Source organism: Pseudorasbora parva, chromosome 5, assembly GCF_024679245.1.
Source record: "Pseudorasbora parva isolate DD20220531a chromosome 5, ASM2467924v1, whole genome shotgun sequence".
Lineage (NCBI taxonomy): Eukaryota > Metazoa > Chordata > Actinopteri > Cypriniformes > Gobionidae > Pseudorasbora > Pseudorasbora parva.
This window is the reverse complement of record NC_090176.1, coordinates 9,028,586-9,043,870: the sequence shown is the minus strand read 5'-3', so window position 1 is coordinate 9,043,870 and position 15,285 is coordinate 9,028,586. Positions and strand designations below refer to the sequence as shown.

The following is a 15,285-nucleotide window of genomic DNA, read 5'->3' as shown; positions in this document are numbered from 1 at the left end:
TAATGCTGCCGATGCGGTAAGACGCGCTACTCGCGTACTACTACGCGCATTGTATTGGTGCTCCAGTACAGAGGATTTTTGCGAATCTCCCGGGTCCCAAAGATTCATATACGGAGACTGTAAATGCATTGGATGCTTACTTTACTCCACGGAAAAATGTTGTGCTTGAAAGACACAAATTCCGACTGAGATCTCAACTACAAGAGGAATCGATTGACGCATTTGTGAACGCGTTAAGGGAACTTGCCAAATCATGTGAGTTCGGAGCTTTAGAATGTGATATGATACGAGATCAACTTGTTGAGAAATGTGCACATAGATGATTAAGAGATAAACTGTTGCAGGAAAAAGGGCTTACGTTGGAAAGAGCATAAAATGTTGCAGTTACGTTCATTCTTAGGCACTAGTGGATTTTTGATGAAGTTTGTTCCCAATTATGCAAATCTGTCTGAGCCTCTCAGAAAACTGACCAGACAAGGACAAGAGTGGCAGTGGTCATCTGAAGCAGAAAATGCATTTAAAAGACTGAAAAAAGATTTAACTTGTGGTCAAGTCAGATTCCACAAAAGAGCCACAGAGTTCTTCTGTTGCAGTACCAGACACTGTTAGCGAGCCTTTGACTACCCGTAGTGGTAGAGTGATTAAGAAACCTGCTCCGTTTTAAGGACATGGTTATGTAAAGTTGGAGTATGTTGTTGACTGTGTAGTCAGTTTGGATTAAAAACAATAGTGGATGGGTTGAAATAAAAGTAATTTGTTATTTGACAATATAAGTTCTCTAATACTAACAAAGGGATGGATGTAGTGTAGTAATATCGCGAGAACGGGGGGTGATCACGAGAGTTAAAAAGAGAGTGATCATGTAGTTGAGAGTGTGTTAATAAAAGTTGAGATAACAATGATACAGACTGGTTATTGAGAAGAACAACACAACATGCAGAATGTTTCCTATGATGGGTAGGTTTAGGGGCAGTGTGTGTGTGTGTGTGTGTGTGTGTGTGTGTGTGTGTGTGTGTGTGTGTGTGTGTGTGTGTGTGTGTGTGTGTGTGTGTGTGTGTGTGTGTGTGTGTGTGAATTTAATCAATTTGGGAATAAGGCTGTAACATAAAATGTGGAAAGTAATGTGAATACTTTCAGGATGCACTGTAATAATTGTATGTTCACTTGTTCTTTTGCTTACCGTTTGTCTTATTCACTCTCCCACTAACCAGTAACCAGTAGGGCTGTAACGGTACACGTATTCGTACCGATCCGTTTCGGTACAGGGCTTTTGGTTCGTTGCACGTGTGTACCGAACGGTATGAATGCAATCTTTAACAGATAACAGTCGGATTGTTTTAAGCACGGAACACACTTTAATCAGAGATCCCTCACGAACACATTAAGTATTCAGTCCATGTTATCATGAAATACAAACGATAAATGCCGTTTTGACGCTATTTAATGTGAAGTGACTGATCAGTATAGGTGCGGCAGTGCGGCACACGAGTGAACGCAGTCATCTCTTCCTAAAGAATAAACATGAATTAATATCTCTTAAGGTAGGCTATGTTGAGGATACATTACAACTTACTGAAATGTATCATATGTCGTGTAATCGCTCAGTCTGTGTTTCAACCGTGGAAAGGCAGAGCCTTTGAGAGCCTCAAAACCAGTGAAGAAAATAGCCTATTACTTATTAGTTATGATGTTTTTGAATGTAAAAAACACACGAAAATCATTAGATGACCTCTGACAACGGTATTAAAAAAAAGCCAGTTCATGACACCTTTAATATTACAATGTGTAGCCTTAGTAAGGACTCCCTATATTTACAGCATTATATTTAAGAAACTTGTAGTTATAATTGAATTAATTTAGACTTTTTTTTCAGTAAAATGTGTTAAATAAAAATAAATAAATAAAAAGCAATTTTGTAAAACTACTGTACTAAAATCGTACCGAACCATGACTTCAAAACCGAGGTACGTGCCGAACCGTCAGATTTGTGTACCGTTACACCCCTAGCAACCAGTGAAGGGTCGTTACAGGGACTCTTTAACAAAGAACACAAACAGGCTCTCACATTTACATGACTTTTCATACGTGTAAGTATGATGTTTTTTATTACACTGATCACAATTTAATTGTCATTCTCCAGAGTGAATGGCACAGGTGATCGTTGAAATCGCTCATTTTTCTAAACCTTTTATCACATTAAGAAAAAACTGCTATTTCTTTTCAGAATGAATATCCAAATGGCGTTTCAGGTTTGAATGATATGAGAAACTCTTTTCACACTGAAGACACTTGTAAGGCTTTTCTCCAGTGTGAATTCTTGTGTGAATTTTCAGATTTCCTTGTTGTAAGAAACTCTTCCCACAGTATTGGCAGGTATGAGGCTTCTCTCCAGTATGAATTCTTAAGTGGGCAATAAGGTTTTTATTTTGTGTGAATCCCTTTCCACACTGAGGGCATAGGAATGGCTTTTCTCCAGCGTGGATGTTCAAGTGGCCTTTAAGGTTTGTTTTCTGTGTAAATCTCTTTCCACACTGAGGGCATAGGAATGGCTTTTCTCCAGCGTGGATGTTAAAGTGGACTTTAAGGGTTTTTTCCTGTGTAAATCTCATTCCACACTGAGAGCATGTGAACGGCTTCTCTCCAGAGTGGTTATTCAAGTGGACTTTAAGGCTGTCTTTTCGACTGAAACTCTTTCCACACTGTTGGCAGGTAAAAGGACTCATCTGGAGGTCTCCAGTTTCTGTTTTATGAGTCTGTGAGTAACAAAAAGATTCTTCACCAGTCGTCAAACCATGACATTTCTCATACTGATCTTTCTCTTCCATTTCATTCAGTTCTTGACTCTCCTCTTTCAGCTCCTTCAGGTCTAGGGTGAAAAGAAACAAAAACAAGTTAACACCATTTAGACACTTGACATGTCCCTAGCATTATTCCCACTCATTTGCAGGGTCTGCTTCACACACACCTTTGATTTGGCACAGGTTTCATACAGAATGCCCTTTCTGACACAACCCAGCAAAGAGAGCGGTGGAACACATTCACACACACAATCCTACAATTTGGTATATCCAATTCACCTGACCTGCATTAGCCAAATCCGACAATGTGTATGCTGAATTCTATCCCCACTAAAAAACTGAAAAAGGTGCAATCTGTTACATCAGAACCTCTTAGCAATATTGTTATTTCTTTGCTTACTTTAGGACACATCCTAAAGAAACTACCAGGGCATGTTATCACTGTCACGGGTGGTTGCAGGAAAACAGACGAAGATGAAGAATAGAGTTCTAACATAGTTTTAATAACTATAATGCGAAGAATGGGCAAACAGACTGAGCAACACACACTAAATGTAGATGTGAACGGAAACTGAATGACTGGGAAGGGAGCAGTGACTCAAACAAGATAATTAATGACACAGCTGATACAAACAAACTCATAATGACGGTGGATATGGACTCTAAAGAGTGGCGGGAAAACAAAGAAACACAGGAATTAATGAAATACAATCTAAAAGTCAGTAAAACCTAAAGTCTGTGAAACTCAAAGCTGGTGTGATGGAGGAGAGAGGCAATGCCAAAGGGAAGGAGGAACCCGCTGCAGCCGTAGGGGTGGAGGGACGGAGCTTAGCGGACCGCCCGAAAGTCCGTGGTGGAAGTAGAGTGGTGACTAACCAAGGGGGAGCCGGTGGGACGAGGGAACCTTGTGACGCCGCAAGGCCGAGGGTCTCCTATTGAGTCGAAGGTGAGAGGGGCCAAGGCACAGTTGTCAGGTTGAGATGGATCGAAGAGAACAGATGGCAGAGACGCAGGATCCTCTCATATGGATGCTGCACGACCTGCGGCTCGACGTCACAGGGAGACAGAGCAGGGCTGTGGGCTGTAGACATGCAGCAGCGGCAGGGCTGGAGGACTGGCTGAACTTCAATGTTATCATATCAATGAAATTAAGAAATAAATGCTCATATAGTATTTAGTGCTGTCCAGAAACAGTAATGATGAAGGTACCGGGTGGGAGTCGATCAGCCAGTCCTCATTTTCCAAACTCTACTCCCTTGTCCGCTGATGTTGTGGGCTCACACATGATAGAGCTCCACTTTTGGGGCGAGGGTCAGCTCTGTCCTCTTCTCCTCTGGCTCTGGCTGATGTGTCTCAGCGGGTGGTAGTTCTCCGTCTGTGGGGAGCCCGCATCAATTCTCTGCGGTCAATGGTGGTGATTTTGACTCTGGGTTTGGCTGTCCTCTAGTCTGGGGCAAAACACTCTCCAGACACCTAATGACAGCATCCCTCCAGTCAAGTTCAGAGGTGTCTCTCTCTGTTCAGACGTGTCAACACGATGACGGTAAATGGCCAGCCCTGATCCAGAACAGGTTCTTCAGGGTCTCGTTGATGATTTTAGCAATGTAAAAAACTATTTCAAAAACAAAGACGACATAAAAGCCACACTTAGTGCTGTACCTCTTGGACCTGCATCAGTGACAAGGAGGGTCGAGACACTGTCAGAGGATGTGAAATGACAGGTGCTAAAATGACTTGTAACTCTGTGAATATTTTCACTGCAGTTCGACAAATCTTTGGATGCATTGGACACAACTCAGCTTGTTGTTTTTGTCAGAATGACTTTCCAGGATTTTACAACAAAAAAGGACTTCCTTACTTGAGGATATTAACAATAAAATATGTAAGAGAGAATTATATTTTCTTTTTATATATTTATATATATTTTTTATATATTTATATACTCCATTCATAAACGGGTAGCAATTACCACAGACGGAGCCCTGGCGATGTGATATGTGCACTATATGGGTTTCATAGCACTGTGCCGTAATGACCCTGATTTTCTAGCCTGATTCTAGTCAGAATATGAGTCTAAAACTGCTCCATTGGGCTGTGATTATGGGGCGTGTTTCAACCGAACCAGGAAAGACCTCAATTTGGATAGACCTACAACCAATCAGAGCAACGAAGCGACACATTGTCAAATGCCAACAGAGCTCAACTGCAACTGTGTTGCTAAATCTGCCAAGTTTTCCCATGGGTTGTTTTCCATTTTCGCGGGTTGAAACGACTGGATGCCAGCCACTGTAGTGAGATGGACTTGTAACGTAACTAACTAAAGATGTAAGTATTTATTGCCTTTTATGGGTCTTGTGAGTGGGTCAGTGGAAATGTACTGAATGCCAATGGAGACCTTTTTGAAGCCTTTCTCAGCCATCAGCTTTCAACAAAAATATCTTCATTTGTGTTCTGAAGATGAACGAAGGTGTTAAAGGTGTCCAACGACATGAGGGTGAGTAATTAATTAAATAATTTTCATATTTGGGTGAACTAACCCTTTAAAGACAAGGATGTTTTTCACACTGAGAAATACTGTGCTCACCTGGATAAAGTTGAAACAGAGTTCAATCATTTGAACTTTTTCAAAGATGAAAATAATCAAATCAAAGTACAGGAACCACCTCAATGACAGACACCTCACAGACTGCCTCAGACTGGCTGTCTATAGCAATGACCCAGACTTAAGGCAACTCACAGACAGTATTCGGTAACAGCCATCACACTGACTTGCGTAACATTATTGCCTTCTGATGGCATTGTGAAAAGTTATGTTGCATAAGATGGGATATAAAGCTGCACTTAGCTTAAATGAAATTGTTTAAAAATTTGTTAGTACAATTAATTTATAAAATGTTAATGGTAGTACCTTCAAAAGTTAAGTAAGCACTTTACTGTTTTTATTTCAGTGACACTTCGTGTTCTGACCACTGCAAGTGTTTCCATATTCAGTCTTCATTGATAAATCATTTTCTTGGTTGCATCAGTTTTAAAAAGTTTATGTAATTCAAATACAATTCAAATACTAAATATAAAAGGCCTCAAGTTGGAAGTACAATCTGGGCTGTCTTTTTCTATCTACAGTGCATCTGTAAAGTATTGCAGCGCTTCACTTTTTCACATTTTGTTGTTACAGCCTTATTCCAAAATGGATTCAATTAATAATTTTTTACTCTATTCTACAAACAATACCCCATTATGACAACGAGAAAAAAGTTTGTTTGAAATATTTGCAAATGTATTTATTTTTTAAAAGAAGAAGAAAAAAATCATATGTTCATAAGTATTCACAGCCTTTGCTCAATTCTTTGTTGAAGCACCTTTGGCACAAATTACAGTTGGTGACAATTAAGTCTTTTTAAGTAGGATTCTCTAAGCTTGGCTCACCTATTTTTGGGCACTTTCTCCCATTCTTCTTTGCAGGACCTCTCAAGCTCCTTTAGGTTGGGTGGGGAGCGTCTGTCCACAGTCATTTTCAGATCTCAGGGTTTCTACTGATACAAAGTAGGGGTTGCACCAACTAGTCAACTAGTCGACCTTAATGCTCTGTCATGACGCTTTAAGCTTGACGTTGACTAGTCGCTGGCCTATAGAGGGCGCAACAGGATAAACAATTTCCTGACACGCAGGCTCTGTTTTGAACAGTTAAAAATGACAAATAAATGCATACTCAGAGAGCTCTCCACAAGACATGTTTGATTACCATCTGAATGCTCAAAATTGATCGGGAGAATGCACGCTTATTGTACACGCAAGTTAATCATCGCGCTAAACTGCGTGCTGCATTGCAATGCACACACATAGCCTGATCATGCGGACATCGCGCGCGCTTCTCACAAAACCATTCAGTAGCGCAGAAATGTATTGTCAACAGTGTTCTGAGATTTATCAATAAAATAGCTTAGAAACTGAAAAGTTCTAGCATATATTAACTGATAACTGATACAAAAGCTGTTATGTAGGACCAATAACCTTATGGGCAGTGCTGTTACTCGTTAATATTTCTGAGTCAAATGAGACACACAAGTTTAGAATGATGCGATCGGTCACGAGACACACGAAAGCCAATGGCATTTTACAATCAAAGCTGAAGTAATGATGCAATTGGTTATGAGACACACGACAGCCAATGCTGTCAAACCTGACCTGACGTTTCTTCCAGCGGCAGTGTTTGAAATGTATTATTAATCTTTGGTACACTGAGGTTCATAACAAATCTTAAATCCCTCACTCATCATTGTGTGTTGTATGCTCGGGTTGGATGGCCTGCTTTGTCCATCCGTAGACCACTGGCATATTTTTATTTATAAATCTACTCTGGGTCTACTTCCTTCATATTTTAATAAGTAAATTAGTAAAAAAAAACATGTTAACATGTTGGTAGCTATAGCCCAGGAATTCTTCCTTCTGTCTATTCCAGTGGTACGTACTGAATTAGGGGAAAAAAGGCATTTCAATTTGCTGCTCCCTCTGCTTGGAATAACTTGCAATTGTTATTGAAACTTAGGGAGATGGTTTCACTGGACATTTTTAAAGTGATGGTAAATGATTTGGAGATGTGATCTCTCCAAATCATCTCTCTAGATGTTTTGACTAGTTATGTATTCTTTTTATTATAATTTTTTTTGTGTGTGTGTAAATATGTATGTATGTATGTATGTATGTATGTTATCTGTTAAACCCACATGAGATTTGTAGCTGTCGCTCTTGTAAAAGATTCTTAATCTCAATGTGCTTCTTTTCCTGGTAAAGTAAAAGTTAAAATAATGGGCTCTGGATGGGCCATTTAAGGCCATTCACAGAGTTATCCTGTAGCCATTCCTTTGTTATCTTGGCTGTTTGCTTAGGGTCATTGTCCTGTTGGAAGATGAACCTTCGCCCCAGTCTGAGGTCCAGAGCACACTGGAGTAGGTTTTCATTAAGGATGTCTCTGTACATTGCTGCATTCATCTTTTCCTCGATCCTGACTGGTCTCTCAGTTCCTGCTGCTGAAAAACATCCGCACAGCATAATGCTGCCACCACCATGCTTCACTGTAGGGATGGTATTGGCCAGGTGATGAGCGGTGCCTGGTTTCCTCCCGACATGATGCTTGCCATTCAGGCCAAAGTGTTCAATCTTTGTTTCATCAGACCAGAGTATTTTGTTTCTCATGGTCTGAGAATCCTTCAGGTGCCTTTTTGGCAAACTCCAGGCGGTCTGTCATGAGCCTTTCACTGAGGAGTGGCTTCCATCTGGCCCCTTTCCCATACAGGCATGATTAATGGAGTGTTGCAGAGATGGTTGATCTTCTGGAAGGTTCTCCTCTCTCCACAGTGAAACGCTGGGGGTCTGTCAGAGTAACCATTGGGTTCTTGATCACCTCCCTGACTAAGGCCCTTCTCCCCTGATCGCTCAGTTTGGCAAGGCGGACAGCTCTAGGAAGAGTCCTGGTGGTTCCAAAATTCTTCCATTTATGGATGATGGAGGCCACTTTGCTCACTGGGACCACCAATGCTGCAGAAAATTGTCTGTACCCTTCCCCAGATCTGTGCTTTGATACGATCCGCATTATTGTGATTATGTTAATTTTTATAATTTATTTTTATTTTTTTATAAATGTGCAATGATTTCAAACAAAGTTCTTTCACATTGTTAGTATGGGGTATTGTTTGTAGAATTGAGGAAAAAATCAGATGCCGTAGTATAACAAGCACACGTGGGCCCTCAAGGGAACAGCCATAAAAATGAAACACAGCTGGAAAAAAACAAATCTAGAGGTTTTTCGCATTTTGTGGAAGGAAAGTGTTATTGCATACAGAAAGGCTTTTAAAATCGCTGGTTCTGCTTACTTTTCAACTCTCTTAGAAGAAAACAAACACAACCATATATATTTTAACAGATAAATAAATGAGAAATAAAGCTTTAGCTTCAGACATTTTAAACAGCACAGCAGTAATGACTTTATGAATTTCTTTACTTCAGACCTGCAAACTCCTCAGAGTAAAAAAGGTGACAGTGCCGGGGGGGGGGGGGGGGGGTGTATATATGTATGTGTGTGTATATATATATATATATATATATATATATATATATATATATCATAGACTATATATAGCATTTAAAAATGCAGTAAAAAACATAATACAATGAAATAATATTCTGATGTACATCATCTGTTCGCTAAATGAATATATAGTAGTGTCATTTATTTCTGTGATCAAAGCTGAATTTATCATCATTTCTCCAGTCTTCAGTGTCACTAATCACTCATATTAGGATTTGATGCTCAACAAACATTTATGATTATTATCAGTGTTGAAAACAGTTTTGTTGCTCATGATCATGCTGCTTCATTTTTGCGGAAACCACCATACCATTCAAACATTTGTGGTAAAATTAAAAAAGAGAGAAATTAATACTTTTGTTGATAAGACATAGGCTACATTAAATTGATCACAAGTGATATTTTTAATATTACAAAAGGTAATTGATTTAATAAATGCTATCCATTGAACCTTCTCATCAAAGAATCCTGAAAAATTAAATGTATCATGGTTTCCACAACATTTTTAAGCAGCACAACTGTTTTCAACACAGACAATAATTAAAAATGTTTCTTGATTATGAAATCATCATATGAGAGTGATTAGTGAAGGATCATTGAAGACTGGAGTAATGAGGATAAATTCAGCTTTGATCACAGGAATAAATCACACTTTACTATATTCACATAGAAAAAGGCTGCTTTCATTTGTAATGGTATTTCACAATATTACTGTTTTAACTGTATTTTTGATTAAATAAATGCAGCTTTGGTGAGCAGAAGATAAACATTTCAAAAGCTGTCAGTTAGCACTGCATTATTCATATGATATAGGCCTACTTTATAGTCAATAAATAGCCTAATGTTACATTGAGATGGCTTGAAAAACACACATAAAGCATATATATTGTCGCAATCGTCTGATTGTCGTCGTCACGTTTCATCACTCATAACGATTGTTTTCCTTCAGCTGCAGCTCCAGTGACAAAGTTTCTACGAATCCGCTTTTGGACTTTCTGTGAGAGCGCCCTCCTCATATTTAGATACGAATAAAATGACAGGTCATGCATAGAGTATTTTTTGTCTCTGAATTTGTATTGTAATGTATTTGTAATGTATTGATTGTGACCTCAAGAAGCGCGCAATCGAGGTAGAGAAAGCTCTCTTTAGCGTCCCTGTTAACGTGCCCGCCCTCGCGGTTCGAAGCGGGTCGACTAGGATCGGGGAGACCCAGTAAACGTGCGGAGGATGAAAGTACACTTTATTAAAAGTGCAGGGGACACGTCCCGTAATCTACGCCCATGCTTGAATTGAACACTAAGCTTGCTGCTTCCTTCCATCCATCAGACTCGCGTGGTATCTCGAAAGCCAGGCATCTCATTCAATGGCGAGCTCAGTTGACGCTGTGTGCTTCAAGATTCTGACGCAAGTGAGCTAAGATTCCGATTGGCCCAGAGAAATGTCAGTTATAAGAATTATTCTAAAGTGTTTCGCATGTCTAGTCTAGTCTACTGTAGACCCCCCCCCCCCCCCCATTGACCCAATTGACCAAGAAAACGACGATTGTTGCCGAAAAGCGACAAGTTTGCAGGTATGTTACTTGAAAGACTGATACTATTAGAGAGAACATTATAACCATGCAACCGTCAACTACAGTATTATATCAGAAGTTGTGCTATAGACCCCCTGAGGTACAAATTCATACAAGTCAACATTTATGTGATGAAAGTCGAGTCGACTAGTGGCTGATGAAGTCATTAATGAACAAATAAGCCTGAACCTAGAGCTGAGACTCTAACAGCATTTATTATATTCCTCAAAAGGAGAATGTGTTTTTCAGTCTTATATCCTTTTAAAAGTTATTATTTTGAGGAGTAAAGATGTTTTAACCAGTATACCTGGAAAGAAAGTAATCTTTACAAACCCTGATATGACGAAGTGATTTTGAGACTGAAAAAACAAATCTATTTTAGACAACATGATATACTCACATTTCACAAATTGCAAAATAAATGTTTTTTTTTAGATACTGTTGCATAATTTTGTGATAGAAATGAATGATTATTAGTAATGGGAAGTTCGGATCATTTTACTGACTTGGATCTTTGAATCTCAATCATCAAAATAACTAATCTTTTTTCCCAAGTAATTTCGTTCATTTCAGCAGAATATAATTAAAATGTTACATGTTGATAGACAAATTCCCCAACACATCAACTTACGCAACATTGATCACATTTAGAATAAGAAAAATGTTTGCAATACATGGACAAGGCCAAATTATGAGATACAGAAATTATTCATTCATTGCTTTTCTGGGTCTTTAGGCTATGCAGTCTGTTAGTTTACCTTGCCTTCATATCTAAATTGTTTGTTTTTCCGTGACATCCCACAAGCCAAGCTATGCAGTCGATTCCGGATACAGAATTGATTTATTTATCTCTTGAGTCTTCTAGTTCTAGACGTTCGGTTTTCATGGTGTAACTGTTTGTTATTTTTATATGTAGGCATCTTTGCTTTATCAAAGTGATTTTACCCCATCATACAGATAAAGTTTAAAGCCTTACCAACTCTTTATTACCACGTTCAATGTTATGGAAAAGAAACATCATGGCAGAAATTCCCAAACAAAAACAATTGTAAGAAATAAAAAGCTACAATTTTATACCAAAAATGCATAATGTAACTGTAAGACTGGGTTGCACCGACAACGATTCATTTTTTAATTCTGTTGCACTAAACTTTAAACCTTGTTTAAAAATATTCAGGTTTACATTTAAAGCATCATTTTGAACCTGGATTTAATTTATATATAAAATATATCAACTTTAATCCTGTTGCTCCATACCTTTAAACTCAGATTTAAATCTAAATTAGGGATTTATTTTAAATTGTGTGAGGTTTAAATAAAATAAAGTGCCCCTACAATTAAAATATGAAGATAATTGCACAGAGGGGTGTGTCGTCAGGTCTCCGAGGGGTGTTTATTACAATATAAAATAAAGTAAATTGAGCCGGTAGTATGAGGGTCTTGGCTGCCTAGCCTGCTATCGAGTCTGGGATGCAGATCCGTCACTCATCTCAGCTCACATTGGTGAAGAGAGTAGGCCCAGATTTAGCATTTAACAGCAGCTGTGATGATGAAGTGAGCACAGTGATCGCTCCACGTTTCAAATTGTCAAGAGCAGAGAAAGTCACTCCGCCAATCATGACAGTTGTTTTGTCATAAGTTAGGCTGACACAATATACTCCATTAATTGAGACTATAAATATATTTCCATGCTTATGAAATCTGCACGTGCTGCCGCAATGTTTTCATTGCCTACTTGATCAATAACGGTCTCTCTATGTAGCGCTTTATAAAAACAGCTGACATTTTACACGTTTATTTCCTTTATCGGCAAGTCAGAGAGTTTCTGGTGGTCAATAAAAGAAAGAAATTGATTAGTATTGTTTCTGCCAATGGCGAATCCATCGGGACGGCAAAAATTAATAATTAATGAAGGTTTTAATTGCAGGTTAAATTCTATTCCCGATTTGTTAATCTGGGTTTAAAATAAGTGGTGCAACACAACTCAATTTAAAATAAAGTCTAGGACAACAAATCCTAGATTAGAGGATTAAAACTAAAAAGTGCTTAATTTAAAGGTGCCCTAGAATGAAAAATTGAATTAACCTTGCCATAGTGAAATAATAAGTGTTCAGTACATGGACATCACATACTGTGAGTCTCAAACATCATTGCCTCCTACTTCTTATGTAAATCTCGTAAATCCAAAACTGAAAAAAAGTGATTCTCAACATAACGCCAACCGTGACGCAAGCATTGGGGATCATTTATATGCACTCCGCCCACATTTGCATCTGTCTAAACATGTTCATTGTCAGGCGGAACTGACGTCACAGAGCCGAATCATCAGGACTGCAGCGTCACTCGAGGATAGCAAAAATGGCAACTCTCATGACACATGTCATGTTTAGGCTGTGCAGGGGACTGTTGTCATATGTCATAGATGCTAGTACAGTTACAATAGGAAACTCCAAGTACAATACAAAACTAAATAGTGTGTCTAATGACAAAGGTTAATATTATTTTGTATTACAAAATACAACCGTAGATACGTTGCTTAAAGATTGTTTACGCCATCCTTCTTGCAAAGGTCACCTTTTCCACCATACAAGTTAAAACGATAGTCATTTGACAAGGCTATTCATTTAGTAAAAATATAAGGATGTAATTAAACACAGACCGACCGAATGACACTTTAAGCAAAACATCGCAAATGGAGATTGCTGAAATGCAGCCTACTTGTTTATTGGTGTTTTCAGATCATCCGTGCGCGAGAGAGAGCTTGCGTGCATATGGTTGCCAGATTGGACATGTTTAGGTAAAACACCGGATGTGTTCTTTTCACTGAAAATATCTATTGGGGGATTTAAATGACTGAAATCTGATTTCTGGCGCACGGACGATCTAAAAAAACACCAATAAACAAGTAAGCAGCATTTTATCAATCTCCATTTTGAGATGTTTTTGCTTAAAGTGTCATTCAGTCGGTCTGTGTTCTGTTAGGAGGATCAGGACTCACGAGCCGCTTCACTAAACTGCTGTGAGCTGTTGAAATAAGCCAATCAGAGCAGCGCTCAATATTAATATTCCTGACCCTTCTAAATAAGGACAAAATAGAGCATTACATCTTAGGGGCAATTTCTACGGTTGTAAATGGACATGTACAACTATCTGGACAATTTTTGCCCTTAAATAAGCCACATATCCTCTATGTAGATATCAGAGAACAATTTAACATATTGTTTCAAATCATTCTAGGGCGCCTTTAATCCTTGTTGGTTCAACCCACCCCAAGAGTTTTTGTTTGTAAGAAAGTTTGGGAATTATTAATTTCTGTATCCAATACAGCTGTTGCATCACGTTAAAAAAAGAACGAAATAATTAATTATTCATGACCGACCCATCACTAATAATTATCATTGTTTTTAATTCAGAAGTAAATATTGGGTTTCATGTTACACAAAATAATTGTTTTGGCAATTTATTATTTTTTTCTAATTTAATGTGTGACATCTTTTTGTCACACAAAAGTAATAGACATAATATTATAGATAGAGACGCATGTGGTAGAATGAGTGAAGAAGGACTTTGAGAATAAAAACCAACCTGTTTGTTCCTCAGTATCTTCATGTTTGACTCTGAATGTTTCTTCAATCTTCACGTCTTCACTCTCCTCTTTAATAAACGCCATCTTTATAACAGTGCGTAACGTGGATCTCAGTCACTTCACCAGGAGTTTTTCTGTGTGTTTGGACACTCTGTCATGTTAAAGATGAGAATAATGAATAGAAAGAAAAACACATCCAAACTAAATCTCTAGGTGCGTCTCAATCAGCTCTAGTTCAGTAGTCAGCGCACTGGTAAGGGAGACTCAGAGTGAGAGTTTATTGACTTAAATGAACAGCTGAAACAAAAAAAAACTACACATGAATAAAAGAACACAGATTATACAGACAACTCATATTTAGGCATATATGATTGACATTATTATATTGAATGGAACATTGTCAGTTGATTTGTGGAAGTTGTCATTAACTTACACATGCTTGTTTTGTTGTTGTTCTTGTTCACTTACACTGGTGAACTGCAGGTGACTCTGAGTCATTTGATTCAATTGAATCTGAATTGGTTTCGGAAAGCTCCGTTTCTCTATCATTAACAAACCGCGATTTATGATGAACTGACTCACTATATAAAGAGCGAAATGAGACGCACCTTTTCTTACTCTCGTGTTTACGCACAAAACTGTTAATTATTGTTATCAAATCCATTATATTGTTCCATTAAAAATAATTAGTTAATTTCGATATTCTCTATAAAACTGTCTGAACGGGTTGTATTGATTTAAACACTTTAAATTATTAAAAAAAAGCACACCTTTCTTCAGCAGAATCACAGATGCAGAAGCGCGGCGCTGCCTTATGACGTCATGTCGCCACACCACAATAAAAGTCCCTTTGAAAATAATAGAAATACAGAAAACATTTTTGATTGATTCAAAGAATAAACAGCAGATTCCCAAAACTATCAATACCACTGAGTTGTTGTTTTTTTTCAAACCCTCTGACTTATAAATATTATTAAACCAACTACAGATATACATTTATGATATTTTCGAACATAAATAAAGTATCGTGATCTTCATATTACAAAGTATTGGAAAGAATTTGAATGTTTAAAACTGTTATGAATTTGAAGTTAAAAATTTAATTTGTGGTTGCAGAGAATTTATTACTATTTAATGTATTAACCCATTTAATTCCAAATCATGTGTCATTAGTTTCCCTTTGAAACAATCAATCATCATTTTTAGAAATTTTCATGGAAAAGTGTGTGAAAAATTGTGTCGATGC

The 15,285-nt window shown here is 38.0% G+C and overlaps 1 protein-coding gene across 2 annotated transcripts; it reads right to left on the bottom strand.

Moving 5' to 3' along the window:
- Window positions 1-961: 961 nt before the first annotated feature.
- LOC137075035 (gastrula zinc finger protein XlCGF7.1-like) lies at window positions 962-14,948 on the bottom strand. 2 transcript variants are annotated; one of them, XM_067443194.1, is made up of 3 exons: window positions 14,810-14,948; window positions 14,039-14,190; window positions 962-2,866 (listed from the first exon to the last, which is right to left on the bottom strand). In XM_067443194.1, the coding sequence occupies exons 2-3, from the start codon at window positions 14,121-14,123 to the stop codon at window positions 2,211-2,213; spliced, it is 741 nt and encodes a 246-aa protein (XP_067299295.1). In that variant the 5' UTR covers window positions 14,124-14,190; window positions 14,810-14,948; the 3' UTR covers window positions 962-2,210. The 2 variants fall into 2 exon arrangements, with proteins under 2 accessions (XP_067299295.1, XP_067299296.1); XM_067443195.1 differs by lacking the exon at window positions 14,810-14,948 and adding an exon at window positions 14,473-14,584.
- Window positions 14,949-15,285: the final 337 nt, after the last annotated feature.

Excerpts from the sequence above, each read along its gene's own strand:
- LOC137075035 (XM_067443194.1), bottom strand. The coding sequence starts at position 14,123 with ATGGCGTTTATTAAAGAGGAGAGTGAAGACGTGAAGATTGAAGAAACA. Across the intron at positions 2,867-14,038 it reads AGATACTGAGGAACAAACAG|ACCTGAAGGAGCTGAAAGAG; the intron begins GTTGGTTTTTAT and ends TTTTCACCCTAG.